The 24,903-nt window shown below is 44.4% G+C and overlaps 2 protein-coding genes across 8 annotated transcripts in view; one reads left to right on the forward strand and one right to left on the reverse strand.

Moving 5' to 3' along the window:
* The window catches only part of MIER1 (MIER1 transcriptional regulator), a 42,633-nt gene extending 37,819 nt beyond the window's left edge, over positions 1–4,814 (reverse strand). The window contains exons 1-3 of one of the 6 annotated variants that reach the window (XM_075759154.1): positions 4,535–4,814; positions 4,055–4,104; positions 3,821–3,967 (exon numbers count right to left, since the gene is read on the reverse strand). Coding sequence is in view for 1 of the 6 variants with exons in the window: in XM_075759152.1 (XP_075615267.1) it covers positions 3,274–3,282 (9 nt within the window). In the remaining 5 variants the exon portion in view is untranslated. Of the gene's footprint in view, positions 1–3,273; positions 3,446–3,816; positions 3,968–4,054; positions 4,105–4,314 lie in introns of those variants that run through there. The other 5 variants (XM_075759155.1, XM_075759153.1, XM_075759156.1 and 2 more) reach the window with 5 other exon arrangements.
* A 95-nt stretch (positions 4,815–4,909) lies between these two features.
* On the forward strand, positions 4,910–23,519 carry DNAI4 (dynein axonemal intermediate chain 4). Of its 2 annotated transcripts, none has more exons than XM_075759150.1 (17): positions 4,910–5,017; positions 5,593–5,755; positions 6,603–6,793; positions 8,638–8,747; positions 8,972–9,128; positions 10,595–10,734; positions 11,811–11,969; positions 12,451–12,642; positions 13,901–14,151; positions 15,512–15,598; positions 17,302–17,453; positions 18,511–18,668; positions 18,868–18,989; positions 19,703–19,801; positions 20,450–20,676; positions 21,478–21,631; positions 23,186–23,519. In XM_075759150.1, exons 1-17 carry the CDS (start codon positions 4,980–4,982, stop codon positions 23,228–23,230), a joined length of 2,445 nt encoding a protein of 814 aa, XP_075615265.1. In that variant the 5' UTR covers positions 4,910–4,979; the 3' UTR covers positions 23,231–23,519. The 2 variants fall into 2 exon arrangements, with proteins under 2 accessions (XP_075615265.1, XP_075615266.1); XM_075759151.1 differs by having other exon boundaries at positions 21,508–21,631.
* The last annotated feature ends 1,384 nt before the right edge of the window (positions 23,520–24,903 follow it).

Genomic DNA, 24,903 nt, shown 5'->3' on the forward strand with positions numbered 1-24,903 from the left:
AGATCTCATTCTTTCTTACATTTTATTCAAACATTATAACGACTGAATAAACAAAAAATATTCTCTTTCAACTACTAATCAGGCTTTTCAGTAAAAAATATTTTCTTCTCAATAGACAATAAAATACTCATATTTGGAAAAAAATATGTATGTATCAGCATTCACTCCACCACAAAGACTAAATAAGCAGCTTAATGCATGATATGGTAATATTCACAAAGCTTGAGCTCATCTTAAGTTAGAGATGTTTTCTTTCTGATTTATGACTGGAACAATCTTCTAACGTGTTGGAGTATTAGGACTCAAATCAATCACGTGAGCATGCTTCAAAGTAAAATGAAACCCTAACACAGGTTATTAATTCCAAACCTAAACCCAGTTTAATATATATTCAAAATCCTTTTTTTTTTTTTTTTTGTCTGTCTGTCCTGTACTTAAACTGGTAAGCTTCTACAAAAGTGAAACAACATTGTTTCTTAATTTAGTTTCACTTTCTGGATTAATTTACTTACTAACCAGGCTTAGACCTCCTGTCTGAAGAGCTTTCCTGTCAAATTAAAAAACTTTCATATTCATATTTTTTATTTTTTGAGGTTTACATCTCTAGCATTTAAGCCTAGCTGATTCTCTATAACACAACATTTTAGGATCTTTCCTGACTGAAGGATGAGTTCCTATGCATTCCTCCGTAAGAGTCAGCACAAGGTTTTCCACTGGGGAGGGATGGGGAAGAGAGCAAGAGGCACAAGAGCAGCCCTACCTTCCACCCACGTTTTTAAACGCAGGCTGGTCCCAGGCCCCTTGTCTGCCGAGACAGGCAAGTCCTAGGGCTGCTTGAGTTATCAGTCTTCCTTCTCCCTTTGCTCGCTCTCCACACAGTATTATGCAGCGCATTACTTTCCTAACACACCCCTCCTCCCAGCATACCTAGCACACCACCACATAGCGGCAGTCGTCTTCAGTTCCCCCAGGCAGATGGTTAATACCAGAGTTTTGGTGGTGATGCCGTGTTAAGGAGACTTCCCATCCTATACCCTATATATGTCCTAAATTCTGCTAGGAACCATATGACGGACATTGCTCCTAGCTTAAAATCACTGACAGAAAGTGGTTTTTTTTTAATTCGGATTGTTTCCTGACCCAGAATGCAGTGCAGCCATGCAAATGGTTGTCTGTACAATTCAACGGCTGTGAACGAACGTCAGCCAAGCCCACATTGCTGCTACCACCCCTGTGCCACTGAACTCATCCCATGGGTGGATCAAAGCTTTCACGGCCCCTTTATGCTGTTCTTGCCCCTTAACCTGAAATAAAGAAGCCAAAATAGGACAAAGAATTCACCTTAGCTTTTCTTCAAAAAAGCAAAATGCTGAAGGGAAAAAAAAAAAACCCTCTTCCTTTCTTACTAAAATATCAAGACCAACATGTAATAAAAGCCTTACCCGTTGGAACAACGTCCATAAAGTGAAAAACAAAACCTGCTTGACCTCCATACCCCACTGACTTTTTATTGCTCTCTGCAGCACGAATCCCCTACAACTTTCAATGCTATCACCGCCGTAACGTCAATATAAGTACGTGACAATACAGAATAGGAAGTAATTCAGCGTACTGCCTGTGGCTTTTCAGCAATATGGCGACTTCAGCTCACACCAGAAGAGAGCTAGTGTGAATATTTCACAATAATGCTGTGTTTAATTAACAAAACTTACAAGCAATTGGTGAAACTTGAGACAAAGATCCTGAACACTGTGATATCTAGATCAGCATGTGCCCAAATACATCTCTCCCAACTTTACAGATGACAGGAGTTTAATGGCCATATTTTTTCAGCCAAGAAATTACTCAGGGATCAGACCTGCGATTCTCTGCCCCTCAAGATACAGAAAAACACAGAACAGGTAGATTCTTTGAACTTCTGAGATTAGCTTAGTACATTTCATACAAATAACAGGAAGAATGCTACGTTACGGTTTTCACTTTGGAGGAAAAAGATAAAATAAATTTACGTAAAAATTCACACATTCAGGAATTTCAATGGAAAAGGGAAGAAACCTCATCTATAAAATATTCTAATCCTGATACGTCCAACCCCCCCAGTCTGGCTGGAAGAAACGCCTGTCCCACAGAAGAGGGGTTTTTTGGTTTGTTGGTGTTGGGTTTTTTTCAATAGCATGCCTTTCAATTAAGCCTTTCCAATTCATTTGTCAACACTGTTCAAGCAGCAAATTACTCTAAGATTTGAATCTTTGGATAACTTGAAGAAAACTTAATGAAATATCTATTCATCTGTCCTAACTTGCCTCCTAAGAAGCAAAAGAGCTGCTCTTCCAGATCCTATCGGGATGGACAAATCCACACCTCAATAATCAAACACATATCTCACTCTGCCTCCCACAGAAGAAAAGAGGTCAATAAGCCTTCTCCCATTTCCTCCAACTCCCCTGAACAGTCCCTTCTCCCTTTTTCAGGAGAAAGGTCTCCCTCCCCAGGAGACTGGAAAGGCTGCTCCTCTATCTATAAAGGCAATTCTCCTTTGTCTTAACGACTACAAAAAGATATTTAAAAGAAATAAATATATGTTCTATCCTCGAGCAATGGTGCTCTGATCAAAGCCCGGGAGAAACGATTCTTTCACACTGGGACAGAGACAGCCGGTCGGAGCTGGCAAGAAGCGCATCTCTATCCACCCCGAAGGGATTACACTCCCTCACGCCACAGCAGATAAGGCTCCCCCACTTTCCACCCCCCCGCCAAAGAGGAACCCCGTCCCAAGGCAGGCACAGGCCCCGCTCCACTGCCCTCTCCGCCGCCCTCGCTGCTCGGGAGCAGGGCCCCATCCCCCGCCGAGCCGAGGGCTCCTCTCTAGCATCCCACCGAGAGGGCTGCTGCCGATAAAGCCCTGGCTCCCCGGCCCGCGGACGAGGTACAGACCCCTGCCTGGTTAGCGACCACCTCCCGGTGCCGCCCTCGGGCAGGAAGCGCCGCTTCCAGGTCCCCGGCCGGCCCGCCCGCGCCCCGCCGCCGCCGCCGAAGCGGGCCCGGCGCCTACCCCCCCCCCCCCCCGCCCCCGCCCGGGGCGAAGCTCCCCGTCCCGGGGCAGCAGGCCCCGGAGGGGAGCGGACGGGGGCGCCCGGGCTGCGGGCGCGGGACGGCGTCCCTGGGCCCGGCGCGGCCCCCCCCCCCCCGGCCCCCCAACTAACTTGTGGGACGCTCCGCCCGGCCGCGGCCCCGCGCAACAAGTTCCCGGGCAGGCCCCCGCCCCGCTCTCACCTCCGCCATGTTCGCTGCGCGGACGGGCCGGCGGGCGGCGGCGGGCGGGGGAAGGGGGGGGGGAGGAGGACCGGGGAGGGGTCACATCGCCGCCGCGGCGGAGGAAGCGGCGCCGGCGGGTCACGGTCTGCGCGGCGGCGGCGGGGGCCGGGGAGCGGCGGGAGGGGGCGGGCGGAGGGAGGGGGCACGTCACGCACTACGTCACCGCGCACAGCTCATCCGCGCACTCTTCCCCCCCCGCCCCCCCCCTTCCCTTCCCCTCCAGCAGCGCGCGGGAAGCCTGCTGGGCGCGTGCCGCCCCTCCCCGGCGCCGCGCGCTTCCCGGCTGTCACTCAAGGCGCAGGCCCCGCCCCCTCCCTGTCAGCGATGAGGCGCCGGGCCCCGACCCCGCTCCCCGCGTCCGCCCCGGCCCCCTCACGGCCCCGGCAGCAACCGCGGCCGTTTACTCCTTGGCAGGATCGGCTTCACAATCAGATGCCCCGTCGCCGCACGTCGGTCTCGGTGTCGTTCCCTCCCACTTGGTTCCTGACCCGGCAGACGTACTCACGCGGTGAGCCGCACAGGCGTGGAAGCTGGCTCACCGACGGCGAAGCACACAGTGAGGTCCTCAGGGAACAGCTCTTGACCCGTCACCGGGGCTCCTGCTGCGTGTGACACTCTTGGGTGGGATAGTACCAGCAACGCTAGGTTGGTCCTACGTAAAGGAGGAAAAAAAAATAAAATATAGACGTCCAGCCCTAATTCTGCCTCTTTTCCCTAAAGCCTTCCCCGGCTGTCTCACCTGCCCGGGTTCAGTTCTGTCCCAGGGCTGGTACAGGGACACGCACAGTCCTGCAAGGCAAAGGGGAGAGCTCCTGATCCAGAAGCCTGGCATTGCAATTGCTTTTAAAAGCGAGGGCGCTGCCGTCCGCTCGGCGCTTGAGAAAAGCCGCCTGCCCCGGCCCCGCGGGAAGCCTGCGCCGGCTCTTCCCCTGCCCCGGGTCTGTGGCCTGAGGCGGGGGCTGGGCTGCCCCTGTCCTCCTCCCCCCGCTTTAGGCGCACCGATCATTTACGATCCGCAGCTCTCTACGAGCCGGTCCTCCGCCACCAGTTTTCCCAACGATCCGCATTTTAAATCCTCAAAAACGCTCCCCGTGGGGCGATGCTGAAAGGAAAGCACCCACGCATGCAACTTTGCTGACTCAAGCAAACGAGGGAAAAAAAAAAAACCCAACCAAACCAACAACCCCAAACCTCTGAACCTCCTCCAAAAAGCTCAGACCTGCCCCGATCCCCGCCACCGGGGCCGAGTTTTACGGCGGGGCGGAGGGAGCTCCCGTCTCCCCGGGCCGCCGAGGACCTTTGTGCTTCAGTGACAAAGGGGGGAGCGGGGGCTGCCGCGGCCCTGACGGCAGGGGAGGAGCCCCGGGCTGGGCAGGGGGCGGGCGCCCCGGGGCGGTGGAGAGGCGAGGCGGGCGCTCGGCGGCCCAGCCCCGCCGGGCACGGAGAGGGGCCCGGGGACGGGGAGGCCGCGGCCCCCGGTGAGGCCCGGGGTCCCTCCTCAGGCGGGCGGACGCGGGGAGGGGGGGGGGGGGGGGGGGAGAACGCGGCCAGCGCGGCGCAACCTATCGGCGGCGCCGTCCTTGGCAACCAATCCCCGCGCCGCGTCTTGGGGCGCGCTGCCATGGTTACCGCAGGACGCGCTGCCCCGGCCGAGCGTAGTTGCCATGCAGGGCCCCGGCGGCGGTGGCCGGCGGCTTCCCCCGTGAGTGGCCGCCGCTGGGGGCGCGGGGGGGTCCTTGGAAGTGCTTTCCCCGCGGGCAGCCCGCGCAAGGGCTGTCCCGGCTCGGGACCTGCCGCCCGGCTCCCCCTCATGCGGCTTCAGGCATCGCGGGCCGGCGGGCAGGGCCAGGCCGGGAGGGAGGGCAGGAGCCGCGGGCGGGCTCCGCCGGTGTCCCGGTCTGAGAGGGCAGCCGGCGGCAAGGCGCGACTGCGTGCCTGTGTAACCGGCCCCGCACGCAGCCACAGGCTGCATCTCTTGCCCCTTTATTGCCACATCAGTTCCCGTTTGTAAGCTTAGCCCCAGAAAACCAAATACCAGTAAAATGTCTTTGCCTCCACCCCCTGTCCACCTCACTTCTCCTATCGCCGCTTAAGAAAGCCTCCCGAGAAGCCGAACACGGAGATTTTCTGAAGGAATTACAATATTTCAGGATTATCATCCTGAATGGTTTAAATCTTTTAAACCCTTCATGAAAGTTAAGGGATAAGTCATTTGGTGACTGTATTTGGTTGTTTGTACTTTGTTGATTGAAACAGAACTTCTATGGCTGATTTTAGGGTAAGGCAAGGATCAGGAGCAAGTTCTGGGAGCCAAAGACGAGCGAGCACCCTCAGCAGCATCTATGCAAATAGAGCAGCGAGTTGCAGAAGCCAGCCCACGACTTCCGATGGCAAAGCTGTGGACAGGGGGTCTCTCGTGGGTAACAAGTATGCCGTACGGGTGAGAAGCCATTTACACTGTTACTGAAAAGTTTTAAATGTGAGTTATTGCGGATTTTCGAAGTTGTCAGAAAGGAAGCGGGAGAGGGAGGAGAGAAAAAGCATGTCTGAAGTTGAAGAGCTGTGGAATGATCCAAGAGCTTAATCCATTCTGAAATGAAGATGATTAGTGTCCAAAAACAATCTGCAATAATAATAAAAAAATAAATTAACCATTCTCCTCCTGAGAACTACTTGCTTTCAAATCTATGTGAGATGTTGACTGTAGCACCTGTATGTCTTTACCTAAAAACCAGAAGATTCCCGTAACGTAATCTAAGTCCTGTTTCAGGACTTTACTGAATACTTTCTTACAATAAAATATTTTGAGCAGTATAATAAAAAAGATGCATAACTGTTTATCTCATTGCTTTTGCTGTACTGTTCTTTTGACATAAATAGTTACAGTTCATAAGTCCCTCTAGAGTATAGAGTCATTATAGAGTAAATAGGCCAGAGAAGACAACAAGGATGACCAAGAAGTGGCTCTGAGAGCAGGACGAACATAGTTTTTCCAGATATTTTGCAGCCATTTCTATAAAGAGAGTTCCAAAGAAGTCCCAGGCAAAGGTGACAGCCCTCTCAAGGCTGAACCCTAAAGGGAAAGCAGGAATGCAACCCCTCACCCCTGTCTGGCGTATGTTTGGCACCATTTGCAGAGGGGGGGTTACCTCTATGTTCTGTCAGGTTCCTGCCTGGATCAGGGTCTTCTTTTTGTCCCAGATAAGATAAAATGTTGCAAGTGTCATCACTGTTGCTTGTTTCGAGAACACAGTGAAACTATTGTCATTATTTCAATATTTCTTCAGGTTTTTGATGATGAAGGAAAGGATGTGACACCCCGTCCACTCTTCCGTTCAGATCCAAATGCTGTTGTACCCAGGCAGGGCAAGCTCTTAGCATCAAGTGCTTACTGTGGGGCCACAGGATCTGGTCTTCTCTCTTCTTTCTCCATGCATCAGACATTAGGAGTGAATGCTACTTTAGGTTCATTCTCAAGGTAAGTCAATAAGCTCTCTCTTAAATCCTGTCTCATGGGGGTCCTACCCTGCGGCAGCCACACATCTGCTCTTCAGAGAGACTGGGAGCTGGAACAATTGTGCAGGGCTAATAATTATACTCTGTGGTCAAAATACAGAAACATGCCTGTCGTAGTCGGCATTTAAAATTTGAGCCTACACACACACAGATGTGAACCTACACACAGACATGTGACAGAACACTATCTTAAAGATAGAGGAGGTTGTGTTCAGTTGTCGGAGCAAGGCTGTACAGCTGAGAAGGGGCGTTTGAGCTCGTTAATACACTCCCTTTAGCCACTTCATATGCTCTCTGCCTTCCCCAAGCCTGTTTCTTGAAAAAACTGGAATGTATCAGTATCTGCTTAGCTGTGGGTATGGAAAACGGCTGACAACAAAAGGTCTGGGTTCACTGAAGAGTTACACATTACTTTTAAAGAATTTTGTCAGTTTTAATGATACTTCAGTATCATTTAATGATTCAGTACAGACAACCCTGTTTAATAACCTGACTCTTTCAGTTCAAATACCAAAATATCGTTAACATAGTAAGAATCCTCTCTTTTAAACTGATTTAAGCAAGTTACCTCTGTGTGATTATGTGCATCCATTTCAAAAAATGTTCTTACACAAAACCCAAAAACTTCTGAGTTAAAACTGCTAAATTACATGTTTCACTACCTACTAGTTTTCATTTACAAACCTTCAGTACAGAGGGAATAAACAAAGTCAACAGACTTGAGCCGTTTTATCTTTAGGCTGACAAATTCAATTAAGTCATGCAAAAGAAGGTAAATAACTACTTGTGTTTAAAATGAAAAATAATGAATCACATCCCTTTATCAAACAGTGCACACATTCACATTTTATGGAGATGAGATGCTATTTATTGCGTCAAAGGGACTAAAAGATGAGCAAAGTCAGCACTGGGAAAAAAAAAAGTTGAAGAAAAGCTGTTTTCTTTGTCAAAGTTAATGCCATGGTGATTTCTGAGAAGAAGAGATTGCTTTTTAAGAACTATCTTTTTGTCATGTTTCCTAGGGTGGCTATCATAAGAGATTATCCTAGAGGTAGGGATATTAAGCAGGAGCAAATATACGCAAAAAAAATGACTTGAAAATACAATGTATCTCCTGAAAAATAAATGCATCCTTTTTGGAGACAAGAGCTCTTCATTTAAAAAATCAGAATGAAATTATTTAACTTCAGTTTTAAATACAAATCTTTAAAACTGCCTTTTTCAAATGCCTTTTGAATATTTAGAATTGCTCATACTTAGCTTTTGAGGAGGAGAAAATCTGCTGACAAACCTCCCAACTGTACTTAAGTTTTTTACTTCTAGTTATCACAGCTATCCCCTCTATAAACATACCTATTTTTTTTTTTTAACAAGCTAATCCCTTCAAATGAGTTTCTCGTGCGTTTCAAAGACATTTCAGCACAGGCAAAGCACCAAAGAATCTACATTCTGGTTGAGAACAGTGCTGTCTGTGGGTATGCGTTATCACACAGTAGGTAGCCAACACTTCATGTTATTATCTGCTACGAATGACTCTGCGAGCTCAACAGCTGCTTTTCCATCAGCTATTTAATGCCTCAGGATATGCTGTCAGAAGAATTCTTCCTTTTAAGTCTTTTTCAAACCATTTCACTATTTCCTTTCCGAAGCCTTCTATGACTTCTTTTACAAGGCAAGCATCCCTGTATGTGCTATTACAGTCTTCTGTGGCTTATCCTGATAACAACGCTGCTATTTGCGTAGTGCTTTGCTAACTGACATCTGGGCTCTCACATACTATTTCTGCTTGTGTCTTTGTTCCTGAAGGATATATGGAAGCAGCAGCACTTCTATATCAAACGCATCAACAACTGAGTCCATACTAGATGAAACAGCAGAACCTGGCTCTCGACGAGACGCAACTGTTAGCTTATCTGGTAAAGACCATACACTGTATAATTATAGATTTAAACTGTTCTTTCGAGCACTGTGATTTGCGAGACACTGCAGCCAGTGGATGTGAGATGCCCAGCACTTCAAAGGAACTCAGTGCCTCACAAGTTTTGGCTCCTGATCATTAAAATACTTTTAGAATTAATTTGTCGTCTTTTAAATGTAGAGCAGAAAAGGTCTCGCTTGTTAACCTCATATAATTTTTCAGATGTGCAGGTGAGGCGAGAGGAGATAAAAGAAGAACTGACAGAAGAAGACTTAGATAGGAGAGTGGATATTTACCTCACGGAGACGGAAACTATCTGGATATTGGATATGCCATCTGTGGTGGTGTCCGTAGAATCAGAAGATGCCAGCAGGGTTCTGTAGGTATATTGGTAGTTGTGTACATGCCTGTAGTGTGCTCAGCACACCCAATTTCTGCAGATCACAAAGTCCTGCACAGGCTGCTCACACATAGGTTCAGTGTTCTGACTACTACCGTTTGCCATTTCACCTTTGTTTAAAGACATATTGGGCTTGATTCTCTCTGTTGACAAGACAGCCTAAATTCCTTACAACTCCATCCTGTTGATCAGATTCATACCCTCTTCCACTGCTAAATTAAGGCAGATTGGCAAAAGCAGGGGATGGTGACAAGAGAACACACGGGGGATGGAGGAAAGAGAAGATTGAGAAGTGTGGTATACGTGTATTACACGATTTAATTTTAATGAAACCAGTAAGAAATTGCAAACCTGCATTGATTCCTGTGTGTAGCTTTACAGCTAATAATTTCTTAATAACAAAGATACAAACAAACTAGGCAGGCCTTGGCTTCCTCGGAAACTCTTCACGGTTCTTCTAGCTAGAGGAAACCTTACCCCACCACATGTGACCTTGTCTGTTGAAATATTGTGTCTCCCCTTAGTTGCATCCAGTGTGTTTCCACTTCAGCGTCTCCTCCCTGGACTACCATGAACTTTGGTAGGGAGTTCACCCAGAACACACAGGTTTTTTGGCTTACTCCCAGGAGCTGACTGGGACAGAGTGCAGCAAAGTTCCCTCCGTGAGGGATGGCAGACTGAGAGACTTGTCATGCAGCTTTTGCAGGCGCAAGCCCCAAAGCCTGAGATGCAGTGTACTGCAGTTGGCAAGTCAAACAACTTATCTAAGTGAGTTTTTTCTGCTAGTATACACACAAAGTTCATGGTAGGATGCCAACCCCCGCTGTCTGTGAATCAGACTGGTGTGTGACTTTGGGGAAGAAGGAAAAGGAAGAGCCTCCTATGATTCAGACTTAGCTGGTGTACACAGCACATATTGCCAACTGTACAGCAGCAGACAGTGACTTCCCGAGTACGGCAACCTGTTGGTGGACTAAAGCGGGGTATAATCTATGTCTGCTGTTAGAATATCGAAACCAATAGCAAAAGTTTCACAATTCCCACTGACCACTCCTACAGAACCTGAGGGCTGGATGATAAAGAAATGTACTGGTTTCATTTTTGTCTCTTGGATGCACTGCCTTTCTCTCCCAAGTGATGAGAGCTACGTATTCCTGAACTCCTCTGAATTCCACCAGAGTGCAAAGGTAGTTGGAGTAGGGCCTTTTTTGCTGATGCCTACCTCTACAGGCCATTTCTGTTTTAGACCAGCATCACAAGGTCAGAAATAGCTGCTGAAAGACAATATGTAGAGTGAAATACAATCTGGCAATCAAAAAAAACCCAAGCAGTAAATTTATGACATGGAGTATCCTCTCCTGTTCAACTTGTGGTTAAATACACCGAGAAGTTGAATGCAAATGTTTTTCAGAAAGCCAATATATACTTTTTTTTCCCCCCCCAAGGGAGCGGAATAGGATTTATGTTGATGTTTGCAAAAACAGACCTGGTAATGATCGCTTTGTAGAAAAAATGATGCAAACCATTAATGGAGCTGCAAAGAACAAGGAAGTGCAATGTGACAAAATCATCATGGAAGATAAAGGTAAATGTTCTGAGGCCCACATAGGAAAGGGTATTTAATGAGAACGAGCTCTCATTTACTACATCGTACCCTTGGCAGGTGGGTTTATTATTACATTTAGTTTACTTATTAAATATTTATTTGGGAAACCTCAGAAGACTGCCTGCACACAGGCGGGATAGTGAGGAAAGGGATTTTTTCTTTCTTCCATCTCTGAGCAGAAGATGTTTCCTCAACTTTCACTTCCAGAGCTTTAAGTTCAGACAGGCTGGTGTGATTTGTGGGGGCCTTTTCTGCCCCTCCCAATACCTGAACACTGGTACACTGTATCCATTGCATTAAAACAGTTATTACCTACCTGACAACTGCCCTGTCCTGCCTGCCTCAGCACTCTGCAAGCAGAGAGTGCTGCTTAGGAGGCAGAACTTCACCTAATACTCAGCTATGCTCTTGAAATATGAAAGGACATAGTTCCCTTTTTCCCCCCCTTAACTTCTCAGTGATGCTGCTTTCTATTTCTATTTGCTGTAATGCAAAGAAGAGAACTTCTGTTATGCGATTTAAAATCTTGGGGAGAGCAGAAAATCTTGGCAGTCGCACAAGATAGATGCAATTTTACAAAATGTTCAGCCTCAATGCTCTAAAAAAATTATAGAGGAGTATCTAGGTTTTAGATGTGCATGCTGAGCTTTGCTTCACTGTGGACATTTTTTTTTTTTTGTGTAGGAGGCCAAAGAAAACTATGGGGAATGCTGTTCCAAACATTTTTCCTTTGTGTTCGTTAGTGTATGTAAAATGAATGGGAAAAAAAGGAGAAGTAAACCAGAGATTAATCAGATTTGAAAACATATCTTCTCCTTTTTCTGTGTCCCTTGAGCATCAGCAGGGCTCATTCCGGCCCATGTTTGAACCACTGAGCACACAAAGGCGAGGTCGCAGAGCACTGTTTCACTGGGAGATGGCCCTGCTAAAGGGAAGCCACACACCCAGAAGATGCTGATGCAGCTGCTGCAATCACACAACAGTTGTTGCTACAGCCATGTCCGAGCCTCGGTTGGTGTCAAAGCCTTGTATAATACAGTGTAATTCATTTCTAGGGATAATGATCACTTCCTGGGACTTGTACGATTCATTTAATGTATTGGAAACAGAAGCTACGTCAAAAGCAGAAGGTAGCAGAGCCACGACTGGGAAAAGCAGCAAATCCCACACAACTAAAGAGCACAATCAGACTGCATCTGTCTCTTCTGACAGAGGTAACATTTTTCCAGGTTTACATTTCTGCCATACTTTCATCCTCCTAAACCATGCAGAGCACTATGTTGTGTGATGAAAACTACACAAAGAAAATCTTGGTCTGACTGTCTGGCACTTGAAAGAGACTTTGCTAAAGAATCTTGGACAGGTCTGCACTGAGAGATTTTCTGTACAGTGCCATCATAAATGCTCTTAAATAAATAGGCAGTGACAAAGTTTGCTGGTGCTAACTTAAGACAGTAGAAGCAAATCACCAATTGTGAAAAACTCCTGAAGTATCTCATCATACTGAGTATTCGAGCAATAAAAGCAAATAAAATTAAAGCAAGAAAAAATTAATAGTGGAAATATTTTTTGATGATGATAGATACTTCTGTGCTCTTTGCTGGTGTAGGAGGACAAGACTTCTTATCCCCTTGACTTTTACGTGCAAAGTATTATCATGTTAAAACTGTTTTTTCACATATTATCTGTTGTCAGGCAGCACAACTTCTACAATGATTTCTGAAAGCGCTGTTCATGCCAGAATCCATGAAGAGGAGGAATGCCATTCAGAAGCTATATTAACATCAGAAAACTTTCAGCAGGATTTATTTTTCATGGAGAGGATTCTAATGGAGAATGTTTTTCAACGCAAGCTTGCAGCTTATCGGCAGTTTCCTGTCCTTTTAGGTTTGTTTCTTATTGGCCAACCTGTTTTCAGCACAAGGCTTGGCATGCTATTGGAAGTCATGGAGTTATGATGTCCCTCGTTGAGTGTCCTTACAGGTGACAAATCATTTAAGAAACAGGCAAAGGAAAGGAGAGTTTATGAGATGTCCACATGAACCTGGCAGTTTTACATTCACTTTCATAGACATCCCTTACCATACTTGGTGGAAGAACTGAATAAATGAGTTCTGAGCTGGCTCCTCTCCCCTTCACTGGGATTTACTTAACATATTAGTCAAACTGGTTAAGATACAGATTAATTCTGCTGCTTCTCCAACCATTTTTTGCATTGGAGTGCCTTTTACAGTTATTTATTTATTCTGCAAGGAGACTGATGGTAAACAGAAGTTTTAGCTTGATAGATGTTCAGTGCCTAACATAAAGTACATTCATTGCAGACTGTAAGAGGCATTTCCTGGGCCCAAGTGCTAAGTAATATTTTACCTTTTGCAGGAGTTCCAAGTTAGCACAGGGATTTTTAAAAAAAAAAAAAAAAAAAGGCAGATTCACACTGCTTTTACTGTATGGTACCTCTTCACGTCATAGAGTTTCAGTTTCTCAGGCAAGGAACCTGTTATATTCCGTCACTCTTCAGAAAGTAGCTACAGCTGGAACACCATTGCTGGCCGGGAGAACTTTTGTTCTGACAATATGGCAGTTATTGTGTTCTTATTTTGTTAACAGTGATCTGAGATCAATTTATGATTTGCACATTACATAAAATAAAGGAGTGGGTATACAAAAAAACTACTTGGAAAACGCAGTCTAAAAATATGCTCTAAACCTAATTTTCCCAGATAATGACCAACTTATTACAGCATCATGTAACTCAGCTACAGTGTTTCAGCATCAATGCTTAAGTATGGCTCTTCAAAATTTGGCATCTAACTTGAAAAAATCCCTGTTTAAACAAATTTTTACATATGAGAGATTAGAAACCTTCCTGGCAGGGGGTGGATGTAAATTCATAACTTGTTGCTGGGTAGCTAAATCCACTCATTAAATGCCTGGTGCATAACTGGCACACTACAGCCTGATCCAGCCATCTTCTGTGTCCCTATCAACATTTTAGCCATGGCTTCAGAAGTTAGGATGTCTTAATTCCTCAAACCGTTATTTATTTTGCTGCAAAATATTTGCTGCAAGGGCAAATGTGAATGACTGGAGTTAGATAAGTGAAATGTTACTACTCAGATTCTACCATATTTGTGCATTTTAGATCCTGATGTTACATCAGACGCTAGCGGTACAGTAGAAGCCGTGAAAGAAGCTAAATGGGAAAAGCATGACAGGGCAAAGCAGGATAAGGAAGAGCAGAAGGAAGCATTCATTGACCCGTCAGTTCTGTCAGATCTAAATAAAACCCCAGAAGAAATTGTACCTCCCAGATTGGAACAATTGTGGTCGTATATATGTGATTTAACTAATGGCCACAGCGTGAGCAGTATGGCTTGGAGCAAAGTAAACCCAGTGAGTTAACAAATCACTTCTTCTAAGCTGTTTACAAAATGGTATGAGCAATTGTTGCTGTAAATAAACTCCTGATTTCGATGTGCTTTGTTGAGAGGGATCTCGAAGAGATGGGATTCACCCCTACAGTCAGGTAGGGTGTCTTTGCATCCCACTCTCTGTATTTTGTCCTTCCGTACAAAAATATTGCTACATTATTTTCCAGGTTGACAGCTGCGCTAGGCTTTTCCTACAAATGTGTCACAACAGCTTTAATTGGTCCAGCATATGTCAGTTTACCACGGGCGGTCACCTGAACAACAATGTTAAGATAATAGACTCAGTCTGTTATAGAACTGGAAGTTGAAATTTAAAGCCCTACTACTAAACTTTATCACCATTGATAGAGTTTATTCACAATAGTTTAGATACTACATCTTTGTTTCTAACAGTAATCTCCCAAGAAAGCAGCATTCATCAAACTTTAAGGGTAAGATGCATAATAACAGACACATTTCTGAGCAGCTGGCCCAAGTTTATTTAATTCAGTTTTGGTGGAGGTGAGAATGACTCAGACATCTCCACTTTCAGACTAATGTAAGGCTCAGTTTTTCCAACGGAGCTCTCTTATGGCCACAACAAAAATAATGAATGGAAAGAAGGTAAAATGCAGGTGAGGATGAGAAACATAAAACCAGTAAGATTGCCCCAAGGGAAAAAAAGAGAGAAAATAAAGACCATTTCATAATGTTAGTACACCAGATCCACAGATATTCTAAAGCTGGACACATTTATAGACTTCAGTCTTAGAAATACAGGGTAAAAAATACCTACTTTTTTAATTTCACAAACTAGTTGTTTTGTGTATGGAAAAAACACAACAGAGTCGAAGACTAAATTTTTGCTGCTGTTTTTTACCTCTGCTGATGGAAAGGAATGAACGGAATTCTTTGGACCCCCATGTAGAGAGTGAAAAGCTGGGAGTTTGAGGCGGTCACTGAAGCTCCTTTTACAGCCAACGCCATGAGAGAAAAGTAAAAGTAGTATTATGTGGCCCATTAAATACTGCACATTAAAATATGGTTATAGAATAATGTATATTCCTCTCTGGAAAGGGACATATTTTTATGGTGGCCAGGGAAGGGCAATTGCAAACACAACCGGTAGTGCCTATGAATGCAATTTTTCGTTGAACCAGTTTCCAGTATTCTAGAAAGTCTGAAATTCTGTTCTTCTTGTGTGTTATTCTACTTGCATATGACATGAGCATTGTTTTCCAGATTTTGCACTGAGAGTCACTGTTAACAGAAAGTTGCCTTTTAGAAAGATACTACTGTACTTCAAGTTAAACTGAGATCTATCTGTTACTCTGTGCTTTTAGGATCTTTTAGCTGTTGGTTATGGAGCGTTTGATTTTAAAGAACAGAAGAAGGGCTTGGCTTGCTGTTGGTCACTGAAGAACCCCATGGTAACAAGCAGCCAGTTTGTTTTCTTTTTTTTCCCCTTTAATGCATTTCTCTGCTGTACTATTTCTGCTTTATTTATTTCCCTCTTCCTGTTTCAAAAAGCAAGACCTAGCCAGTGAGGTTAAATTTGCTAGCCGAAACCACACATTTCCAGAAAATGGATTCCAACTACAGTAGTTAGCCATGTGCGTAAATCTTGACCCAAAGAAAGTGCCTGTGGGCAACAGTTCAGTCTCCGTGCCTGTCCGTCCTCTCAGCTGGCACTTTCAACAGAGGTGCTGGCTGTACTGGTGGTTTGCTAACACAGACATCTGCTCACAGGAACTAAACTCATTGCCCACAGGCCACCAAACGACTAACAGATGGTTACATCTCTCAGGTAGTACCGGTCCACACTAGGCAACTTAGCAATGTGGCTCTCTGTACCCCATTTCCAATCCCTATGGTGACCTACCCACGACTGTAAATCTGTTTCATTATTACTGTGGGTAAACCCCAGTGCGTAGAAATTATTTTTTAGACTGGAAAAGTCTTGAGCACAGCAAATGTGAAAAGAAATCCATTTACCTTTTGTTTTTCAAAATCTATAGGCCATTTGTTCAATACTTCCAGACTCTCATTACAGAGAACATCTGTATTTCAAATCCATTTTCTGTTGTACCATGAAATTCTGTTAGGCTGAAGGGAAAAAAAAAAGTATGTAATTAAATATAATTATCTAATCTAACTTCTCATAATACTGTCAAAACCCAGTAGATTTCATCAATGTAACAGTTACACCTTTACATATCCATCCGAAAAGTGATCCTTTTTAAACTGGCCATTTTTTTAAAAAAAAATTTTGAAGTCTCAGTTACAAAGTGACACAGCAAAAATCATCTGATTGCCATCTAATTACACAACCTTAGTTTGATTTGTTCTACAAACTTCACTTGGCCATAACTGTGTATTAGACTAATTCAAACCATGCAGAGTCAAGTCTTTGATGCATAATTATCACCTCAACAACAATCAAATACTCTTGTCATTCCCAAATGTCACCATAGCCCTCAAGTCCCTAACATTAAGAAATAAGGTCTGGCACTGAAATATGGTTCTTTGCCAACTAACACTCTGCTGTTTCCCATTTCAGGATCTTGGTGTGGTGACTTTAAGGCTTTAATGTTATAACTGAACTGAATCAGTTCTTTGGTTACATGGAGAAATGACAGGAAAATACTGGTTTACAGATTACCTGAAGTACATTAGATTGCATTTTATCTTCAGCTCAGTTTCTGTAATTGGAAAGGTACTTACCTTCACATTACAAGATAGAAAACAACTGGGGAAGTTTTCCAAAATGCCGTTTGTTTTAAAAAGAAAAAAAACAACAAATGAAACAAACAAAAACTCCACACTGTATCCACATAGCTGAATCTTAGGGAAGTTGATTTTTAGGTATTTGGTTTGGAGAAGGCTCATCTAACTTATTTTACAGTGTCATATTTCTGCATAGTCTGTATCTTTTCCTAATTTTACCAGTTCTAGCAAGAAATAAACTGAACCATTTAGACTATAGTACCTAATTTCTGTCCAGAAGTGGTCGCTATTGTCATCAGTGCTTGAATTTTCCAGCAGAGCCTGGCAATTCAGTATCCAGTGCTGAGAAGACCGAGGTAAAATAAGAAACTAACTTCTAACATTCTTGTCTTTTTCTCCTGGTCAGTGGCCAGAGCGCATTTTCCGGTGCGAGCATGGTGTTACTGCTTTGGATTTTTCTACGGCAAGCCCAAATCTTTTAGCAGTTGGAATGTACAATGGTTCTATAGCAATCTATAACGTACGGAATTGTAAGGACACTGTGCTTTTGGACAGCAGGTAAGGCTATGATTTCCTGTCTCCTCCCACCTCGGTCACGTCTTAGCAAATAAAAGAATATCCACAACTGAGAAGCTCAGGGAATAGTAACACTTTTGATGATCAAGGCTTGTGAATGCTCAGGGATGCTGCACAATTTTTTCACTTCCAACTTTTGTCAGTATCTTCCAGTTTTGACTGAAATGCCTACATAAATACTCTATACTCACAACTACTAAAAGTTTCTGGAGCAAAATTGCAGACACAAAAGTTTATGGTAATGCATAAATGCCTGGCGGGGCCTGAGTGGGCCAACCAGACTTTTCCCATCCACCTATCTACACTGACATGGCCAAATCCTCAGACACTGCCGTTCTCCCTCTGCACTGCCATCATTCCCTATTCTTACTTCTGCTTGCATTACTTGAACACCACTGGTCCTTATTTGGGGTATGAAACACTCTGCGCTGTTGCTGTGCAAACAAAGCGAGTTCCGCACATTGGAAAGGTCAAACAAATGAGTACTATGCTCCGACATTTTAAGAAAACACAGCAAGTTACCACCACGTATAATTTTATACTGCATGCACTAACTAGGACAAACCTGCCCCAGATAATGAATCCTTATGGGAGACCAGCGGTAGCTTTTGGTCTTTTCTCACTGATTGCGCATGCCAAAAATGGAGAGAATATCAGAACAGGTGAGGGGTAAGCAGGAATTAAGAAGAAAGTGAGAGAGAAGGGGTGATCAGGGAGACATTGCCCCACGGGCAGCTCCCCAGGTCTAGGGCACTCTCCTACAAGGTGCAGATTGATTTCACGATCAGGTATCAGTGAAAGGTGTGTCAGCACATTAAACAGTGCCCTGAACTAAATATCAAATATGTTTGATGAAAGAAAAGGCTTCCTGGAGGAAAGAGATAATTTTTAGATTTTTTTTTTTTTTTTTTAAGAAAAGCTAAGCAACATTTCTGTCAGAAGGCTTGCTGTTCATTACAAAGTGGAAGGTTAATTACTTTTCAAATATATTGTCTTGTCTTTGTTCATCTATGATTTATCATGTGCGTTTTTTTCCCAGTGAATCTTCAAATAAACATACAGGTCCTGTGTGGCAACTGAGGTGGGTGGAACAGGACAGAGGTACAACAGGAGATGGCAAAAAAGAGAGATTAATCTGTATCTCAGCAGATGGCCGAGTAACCGAGTGGCTTATACAGAAAAGACTAGATTGCACTGGTAAGCATTTTCCCCTGCAGCTTTTCTGCAGAGGCATAATACCTGAAATTGCAATTGCTTCATTTTACTTCAGGTGACGTGCTTTATACCAGTTATCATACACAAACCATTTAAGAGCTGTTGAGCATTCCAAAGCAGCATGAGTTATTCATAGCACTGTGACATGCCTCTTTGACAAAAACTCTTGCTATTTGCACAGATCTGATGAAAATAAAGCGAACAGAAAGTGAGAAGAAAAAATTACCAGGTGAGAAAGAAAGGAAAAGCAAAGCTCTGATATCTCAACAGGCAGCTGGAATGTGCTTTGACTTCCATCCAAAGGTAGGCTCAGAAAGTCCATCCTGGCTCAAGCATTATCCAGGAGAACGATGCAGCAGAGGTGAAATCCTCAGCTGGAGCTACTTTAATACGCATTAGCTTGCACTGGTGTTTAAAGCATATTTAGTTCTGAAACAAATTGCTTCTTGGCTAGTAACAATTTTACCCAAAATGGATAATAGGGTAAACCAAGCGAGTGATCCCTGTATGTGAACAACGATATTATTCCAGCCGTGTTACTCACGTTGCTTTGGGTCAGACCCTAGGGTAAGTTTCCTCTGTGTGTTGGTCAAATCAGTGAGAATGTGACTGTTGAACATCTCCCGAGACTAGGGCTTCGATGGCTGTGCTTCTCCTCTTTATCTAGCTTAATATTTTGTCCTCAGAGCATTTGAAGAATTCATGCATTTGCCCACGTGGATCACAGAAGGATCACTTTGAGGAGAAAGGACTGATTTTCAGGAGTCAAAACCCACAGCCTATGTTCTGCATAGGTGGAGAACACACAGAGCAAATCCGATACGCTCTGGCAGCGCTGTATGTGCTGCACACGCAGCTCTGCAGCATGCAGCAAGCCAACACACACCATCCTGGCAGCTCCACCTTAGCTCTTCAGAGGACTGTCACTGCTGCCGAACACATCCAGTCCTTTATGTATTTTTGGATGAGTGATAAATAGGTTAATCCAACGTAGGCTACTTTCACCTTTCTTTCAGGATACTAATTTTTATCTTGCTGGAACAGAAGAGGGACATATCCACAAGTGTTCGTGTTCATGCAGTGAGCGGTTTCTAGAGACATACAGAGGCCATAAGGTGAGTGATATATAGAAAAGGTTGTGACAGCAGAAACGGGTCAGTTAAGTTCACAAATGTAATAGTTTCTTTCCTTATCTTTACTAAACAAAACAGCTGCAATAACAGAAACCTAAACTTCTTTTCTTATATTAGGGATGAATTCCCCTAGCATAAAGCATTGCAGTCTTACAGGATTACTTTCTACACTATGAGGATTTTTAAAAGTAATTTATTAAAACTTGTACTATAAACTGTTTTAAAGCTTTAGTCCAGGCTTTATTTTAAGAAAATCAAGCAGTAATCTGATTGTCCTAGAAACCACAGTTAAATAACCTCTGAGAGAAAGCCACCAGAACTTTAGCAGGCAGCACCTCTTTTTTTTGAAAGTCTTTGCTTCGCCCAAGAAGCTGTCCTTTCAGCATCCGCTTCTCCTACAACTGGTGAAGGGACAGAATCAGCCGAATGCTTTTTATTCCTAAGACCTCTCCTGTCTTATCACATCTGCTGCATCCTGATTTCCTATGGGTTCACATAAAAAATGCTAGTTTTGCTATTAAGATCAGAGGACAGTCAGGGATTTCCATGAAAGGTCGCTATTAAAAACCATCCTGTGAGGCTGTACCTCTAGAATAACACAAAGTTCTTCGTTTCTTCCCAAACACCAAGGGTCCTGTGTACAAAGTCGCTTGGAATCCATTCAGCACTGACATGTTCCTAAGCTGCTCTGCAGACTGGAGCGTTATTTTATGGCACCAGGATTCACAGACGCCCATTTTAACTTTCAGTTCCGCCACTGCTTTTGTTCATGACGTCATGTGGTCTCCAAAGTCAGCCTTCATCTTTGCAGCAGTGAACGAAAGCACAGTAGAAATTTGGGATCTTAGTGTCAGCACGTAAGTGATTACTTTTCTCAAAGAAGTTTCTGAAACTTAATGGCACAAAGGCTACAGAGCATTGCCTAACCAGTATTGTTACCAGAGCATGACAGCTCCATGCCATTTGCTTGCTTAGTTATTGAAAGTACTGAATTTGGAAATACTGGTTTTGTAAAAGCAGATGGTAGTTACCAGAGAGTTGTGAGTATGAGAGAAGGAGCTGGATGCCCTGTGGAACTGATAAAAGGTAAAATGGCTTTTTTGCTGCAGAAATCATAGATTCTACCATTGCCACAGTTAAAAGGAAAAATAACAAAACTGTGTTACTTTGGACCTTTTATAAGGATAAGATGGTCAGAAGTTCAGATACCTCTCACGTTTTCCCACTACTGCAAAGTAGGTGCACATCTCACATGCAGCTTAGTTAATCTGTGGCCTCATACTGCTGCTCCATGCTATTTAGGATTAATGACAACACGAAGCCAGCAGTGGAGTAGGAGCCCTGCCCCATCTTGTGGTAGAAAAAAAGTAAATTATTAATTTAATAAAAATATTAACCACCACCCCCATATTAGGCAGTAGCACAGATTTTAGGCAATCAGGATATCTTAGTTAATAGCAGCTGGAATTTTTGTTCTGGTAGAGACCAAACAAAACACTGGCTCACTTTGTAGTTTTTGAGTTAATCTAGAACATAAAAAGTAAAACACGCAGCATTTATCAGACCTGCATTACTGCTAGACTTTACCTGATCGTACACGCCAGGCAGACGCAGTGTTACCTATGCCATCACTAATCCTTGCCTCTACGGGGTTGCAGCCTGAACCCCGTGGTCTCTTGCTTTGCCAGCCCAAGAGGGAAATTCACATCCGTACTCTTTGCCCAGAGCACCGACTGCCTGCTCGTAGGAGACACTAAAGGAGAAGTCAGCGTGTTTGAGCTGCGGAACCTGGCTGCTCCCAGCAGTAAGAAGGTATGATTCGCTAGGAAAAGGCGGTGGTCCTCAGAGGCCTGCATGCTTGTATGGCACTTCATTCCTCAGAAAGTGGTTTCTGTTAATAATCTAGCTAATAAATACTGAATCAGATGCAATTCCGTAACCAGATTAAAACTCGAGGCGATTCCTGCCCTTCTGCATGCTGTACTGCTAGAAACTTCAGGAACACTGAGGTCAACGTCAAACTTGAGGTTTCACTTGATCACAAATCCAAAGGTTCGCTGCAGCTGGATTTGGGAGGGATGGTGGGGCAAGGGCAGGAAGGTGGAGCTTCCTCTAAATGCAGCCTGCAGGTGACTGCGCTTGGCAGAACGCCCCTACCTGCTGACAACGCAGGAACGACGTGCCCTCTCCTGGCCACCACCAAGATAGTCTCACTGCTTTGGTGTCAGCAAACCCATTAGTCCTTTGGCTTGCTCTGCATTGCTGTCACTTAGAAGCCACTGCTTACCCTAGCGAGGGCTTTTCTGTCCTGGATGTCAGGTGAGAATTTGACTTGCCTTACAACTAGGCCCGTTTCCAATCGTCCCATTGCATAGATTCCATGTCAGCAGCAGTGTAAAAGCTGATGTCAGCTGTGAATCCCTTCTGTTCAGTTTTGCATAAATCAGTGCTCATTTATTCCAAAGCCCCATTGGGCCCTCCTTGCCTGGTCCACGGTAAAAACTCCTGCTGCAAAATGCTAAACTTAAGGTGGAGAGAACGAAAATGCGGATGTTACTCTAACCTTCATTCTTAGGGTATTAAGCATTAATAATTCACAGGTGCCAGCGTTGCACTTAAAAATTCTGGTAATTACCAGCCTCATTTTCCAAGTGCTGTAAACCACAGAGCAAAAAGATACTTCCCTTGAACTTAGAAAATAAAATTAGTGGAGGTTTTTTTCCCTACAAATCACCACAAGGCAGCCCAAGTCCTCTGAGCAGAGAAGTTCAGTTAATAAGAGCATGGGGGTAATTTTCTAGGTATGTCACCAGAACAGGACTACAAATGTAAGTGCTTAATTTCACAGACTTTGGGCATGTAGCATAACTGGCCGCTAAGTGGCAGAGGGAGCCCCGATTCCCAGCATCACCCTTTTCCTTCACTCCCTGTTCTGCTAACAGCAAGGTCTTCCGAGGCTTAAGCACATACAAGGCTTAGCATGACAGGATCCATGCTACAACTAATGCTAAAGGGAGAGGATTACTTCAGGGGCAATCACCTCTAAGTACAGCCATCGTACATACATCATTCTTGAAAATTAATTTCCTTTATAAACAAGATATGTGTTTGTATGCTGCTAAGTATGATGCCACAAACGCAATCCAAACAGGCCTGCTATTTTCAAGGAGCACTTAGAGGTAAGCAGAGTATTAACAGAATTCCAAAGAATCAGCTGACATAACACAAACCACCTTAGCTTGCTTCCTGGTTGCTCACTGCACAAGCAATTCTGCTCTCAGTTCATAAATCAGAATTTTGGATCGCTGCATGTCTTCTACTGCAATGACAGTGCCACACAGCTCTTTCTTTCCTCTTGTTTTACAGGTTGATCCCTTACGTGACATAATTGGTCCTGCTGCAGCTATTTAACAGTAGCTAAATGATACCACTTCACAGTTGGTAAACAGCAAGACAGACTTATTGTAGTATTAACATAAACCATTTATTCTTTTTCAATCATTAAAATTTCTCTTTGAAGCCATAGCGGCTAGATACTTCTTGCAAATGCTCTAAATTTTCCCCTGGAAGTCCCCCTCATCAGACAAAACAGCAGCAATACACAGATGGCCTTCCCTGTAATGCAGGTAAGGTAATGGCAACATCTCCTGAGTCTTTCCTCCCCGGGTTTTTTCTCCTGGGTTTTTTTTTTCTTTTATTTTTTTTTCCCCTCCAAGGTCTTTTCACCTTGGGTTACTCAAAAAGCAAAGATGCCAAAATCACCTCCTGCACAGGCTGCTCCATAATACAGCCGAAGTCCTTACCAGGCATAGCCTGGTGAAACCATCCGGCAAACGAACGGACTTTCCGTCAGACCCACCTTGTCTGCCATCCCCATAACCACACCGAGGGTGCAAGCTGAGCTCTGAGAGGCACCAGGTGCTCCTGCCACCTGCACATCCTCCCACACCAGGCAGGAGTCGAGACCAACTATTTCAACCCCTGGCAAATGAGGATAAGGGAAAATCGCAGTTTAAATTCCCTTTGTTCCATACTGACACCATCCTGAGAGCTCCTCACATGAGAGGACAGTCTGGTCCTACAGCAGGGATTGGCCTTTGCAGCTCTGGAAGCCAGATCTGCATTTTTTGAGATCTCAGCAGCCCTCCGGCACTGGAGAGCCGAAGGCTGTTGGGAACACCTGCTCAGCCTGCGCGGCTGGTTGGAAGCAGGCAGCGTTTGGCTGCCAAGGCTGTCTTTTTGGAGGGCAGATCAGAAGAAACAGAAAAAAGCACCCAGCGAGCCACCAGCTGAACTGTGGTGCCTGAGAGGGTTTTCAGAGACTGACTGCTCACAGTGTGGAGCATCTCTGCAGACAAGCAATTAAGGAGAAGACCGAGGCTACAGCCCTATTGCCTGCTCAGCGCAGCAGGGACCCCCGTCACAGGAGCTCGACCACGCAGAAGCTGGGCAGTGAAGCACTCGGCCTGCCAACCGATGGAGGCAACAGCTGCCTGCCCATGAAAGGGGACGTGTACCGGGACGTGTATTTTATAGATACAGGACATTTGGACTTTCTCGTTAGCCTGACAATAAATGTCCAGCATTTAACACATCACTGAAGTTAAAGATCATTTGTGATGCATTAACATTCACTTCCTTCTCTGATCTGCACATTTGACAGTGAACGTGCAAGCTTACCCTTGACATAAAATTCATGTTTGTGCATTTCAAGGAAAGACACCCATTAAGGTGAATCATGTGTTAATCATTATTACAAATCTGAACAAAATACACCATATATTTTCCATCGGCGGTCATGACTGTTTACTTACTGATGCTACTGGTAAAAAAGGAGCTTTCTGTCAAGACTGTAACACATTGTAATTCATGCTGCACATGGTGTAAACTAATGAACTGTAACATTATGGTGTTGGAAAACACTTGTGGTGCTAGGAAGTGCTAAAGATCTCCAAAGCTCCTCATGTATTTTGTTCTTAAACACGGAATTTCTGACCTCGTAATTAACAAATTTTCTCCTTAAGGCATTTTATTGCAAGAATTTATTACAGAAGCTTACAGCAACCGCAGCCAACAACATCCAT

Source organism: Balearica regulorum, chromosome 8 (genome assembly GCF_011004875.1).
Source record: "Balearica regulorum gibbericeps isolate bBalReg1 chromosome 8, bBalReg1.pri, whole genome shotgun sequence".
In the NCBI taxonomy this organism is placed as follows: Eukaryota; Metazoa; Chordata; class Aves; order Gruiformes; family Gruidae; genus Balearica; species Balearica regulorum.

Coding starts and splice junctions, on each gene's coding strand:
- DNAI4 (XM_075759150.1), top strand. CDS start 4,980: ATGCAGGGCCCCGGCGGCGGTGGCCGGCGGCTTCCCCC. Junction 12,643..13,900: donor GCAGTTTCCTGTCCTTTTAG/GTTTGTTTCTTA, acceptor TGTGCATTTTAG/ATCCTGATGTTACATCAGAC. Junction 15,599..17,301: donor GGTCACTGAAGAACCCCATG/GTAACAAGCAGC, acceptor TCTCCTGGTCAG/TGGCCAGAGCGCATTTTCCG.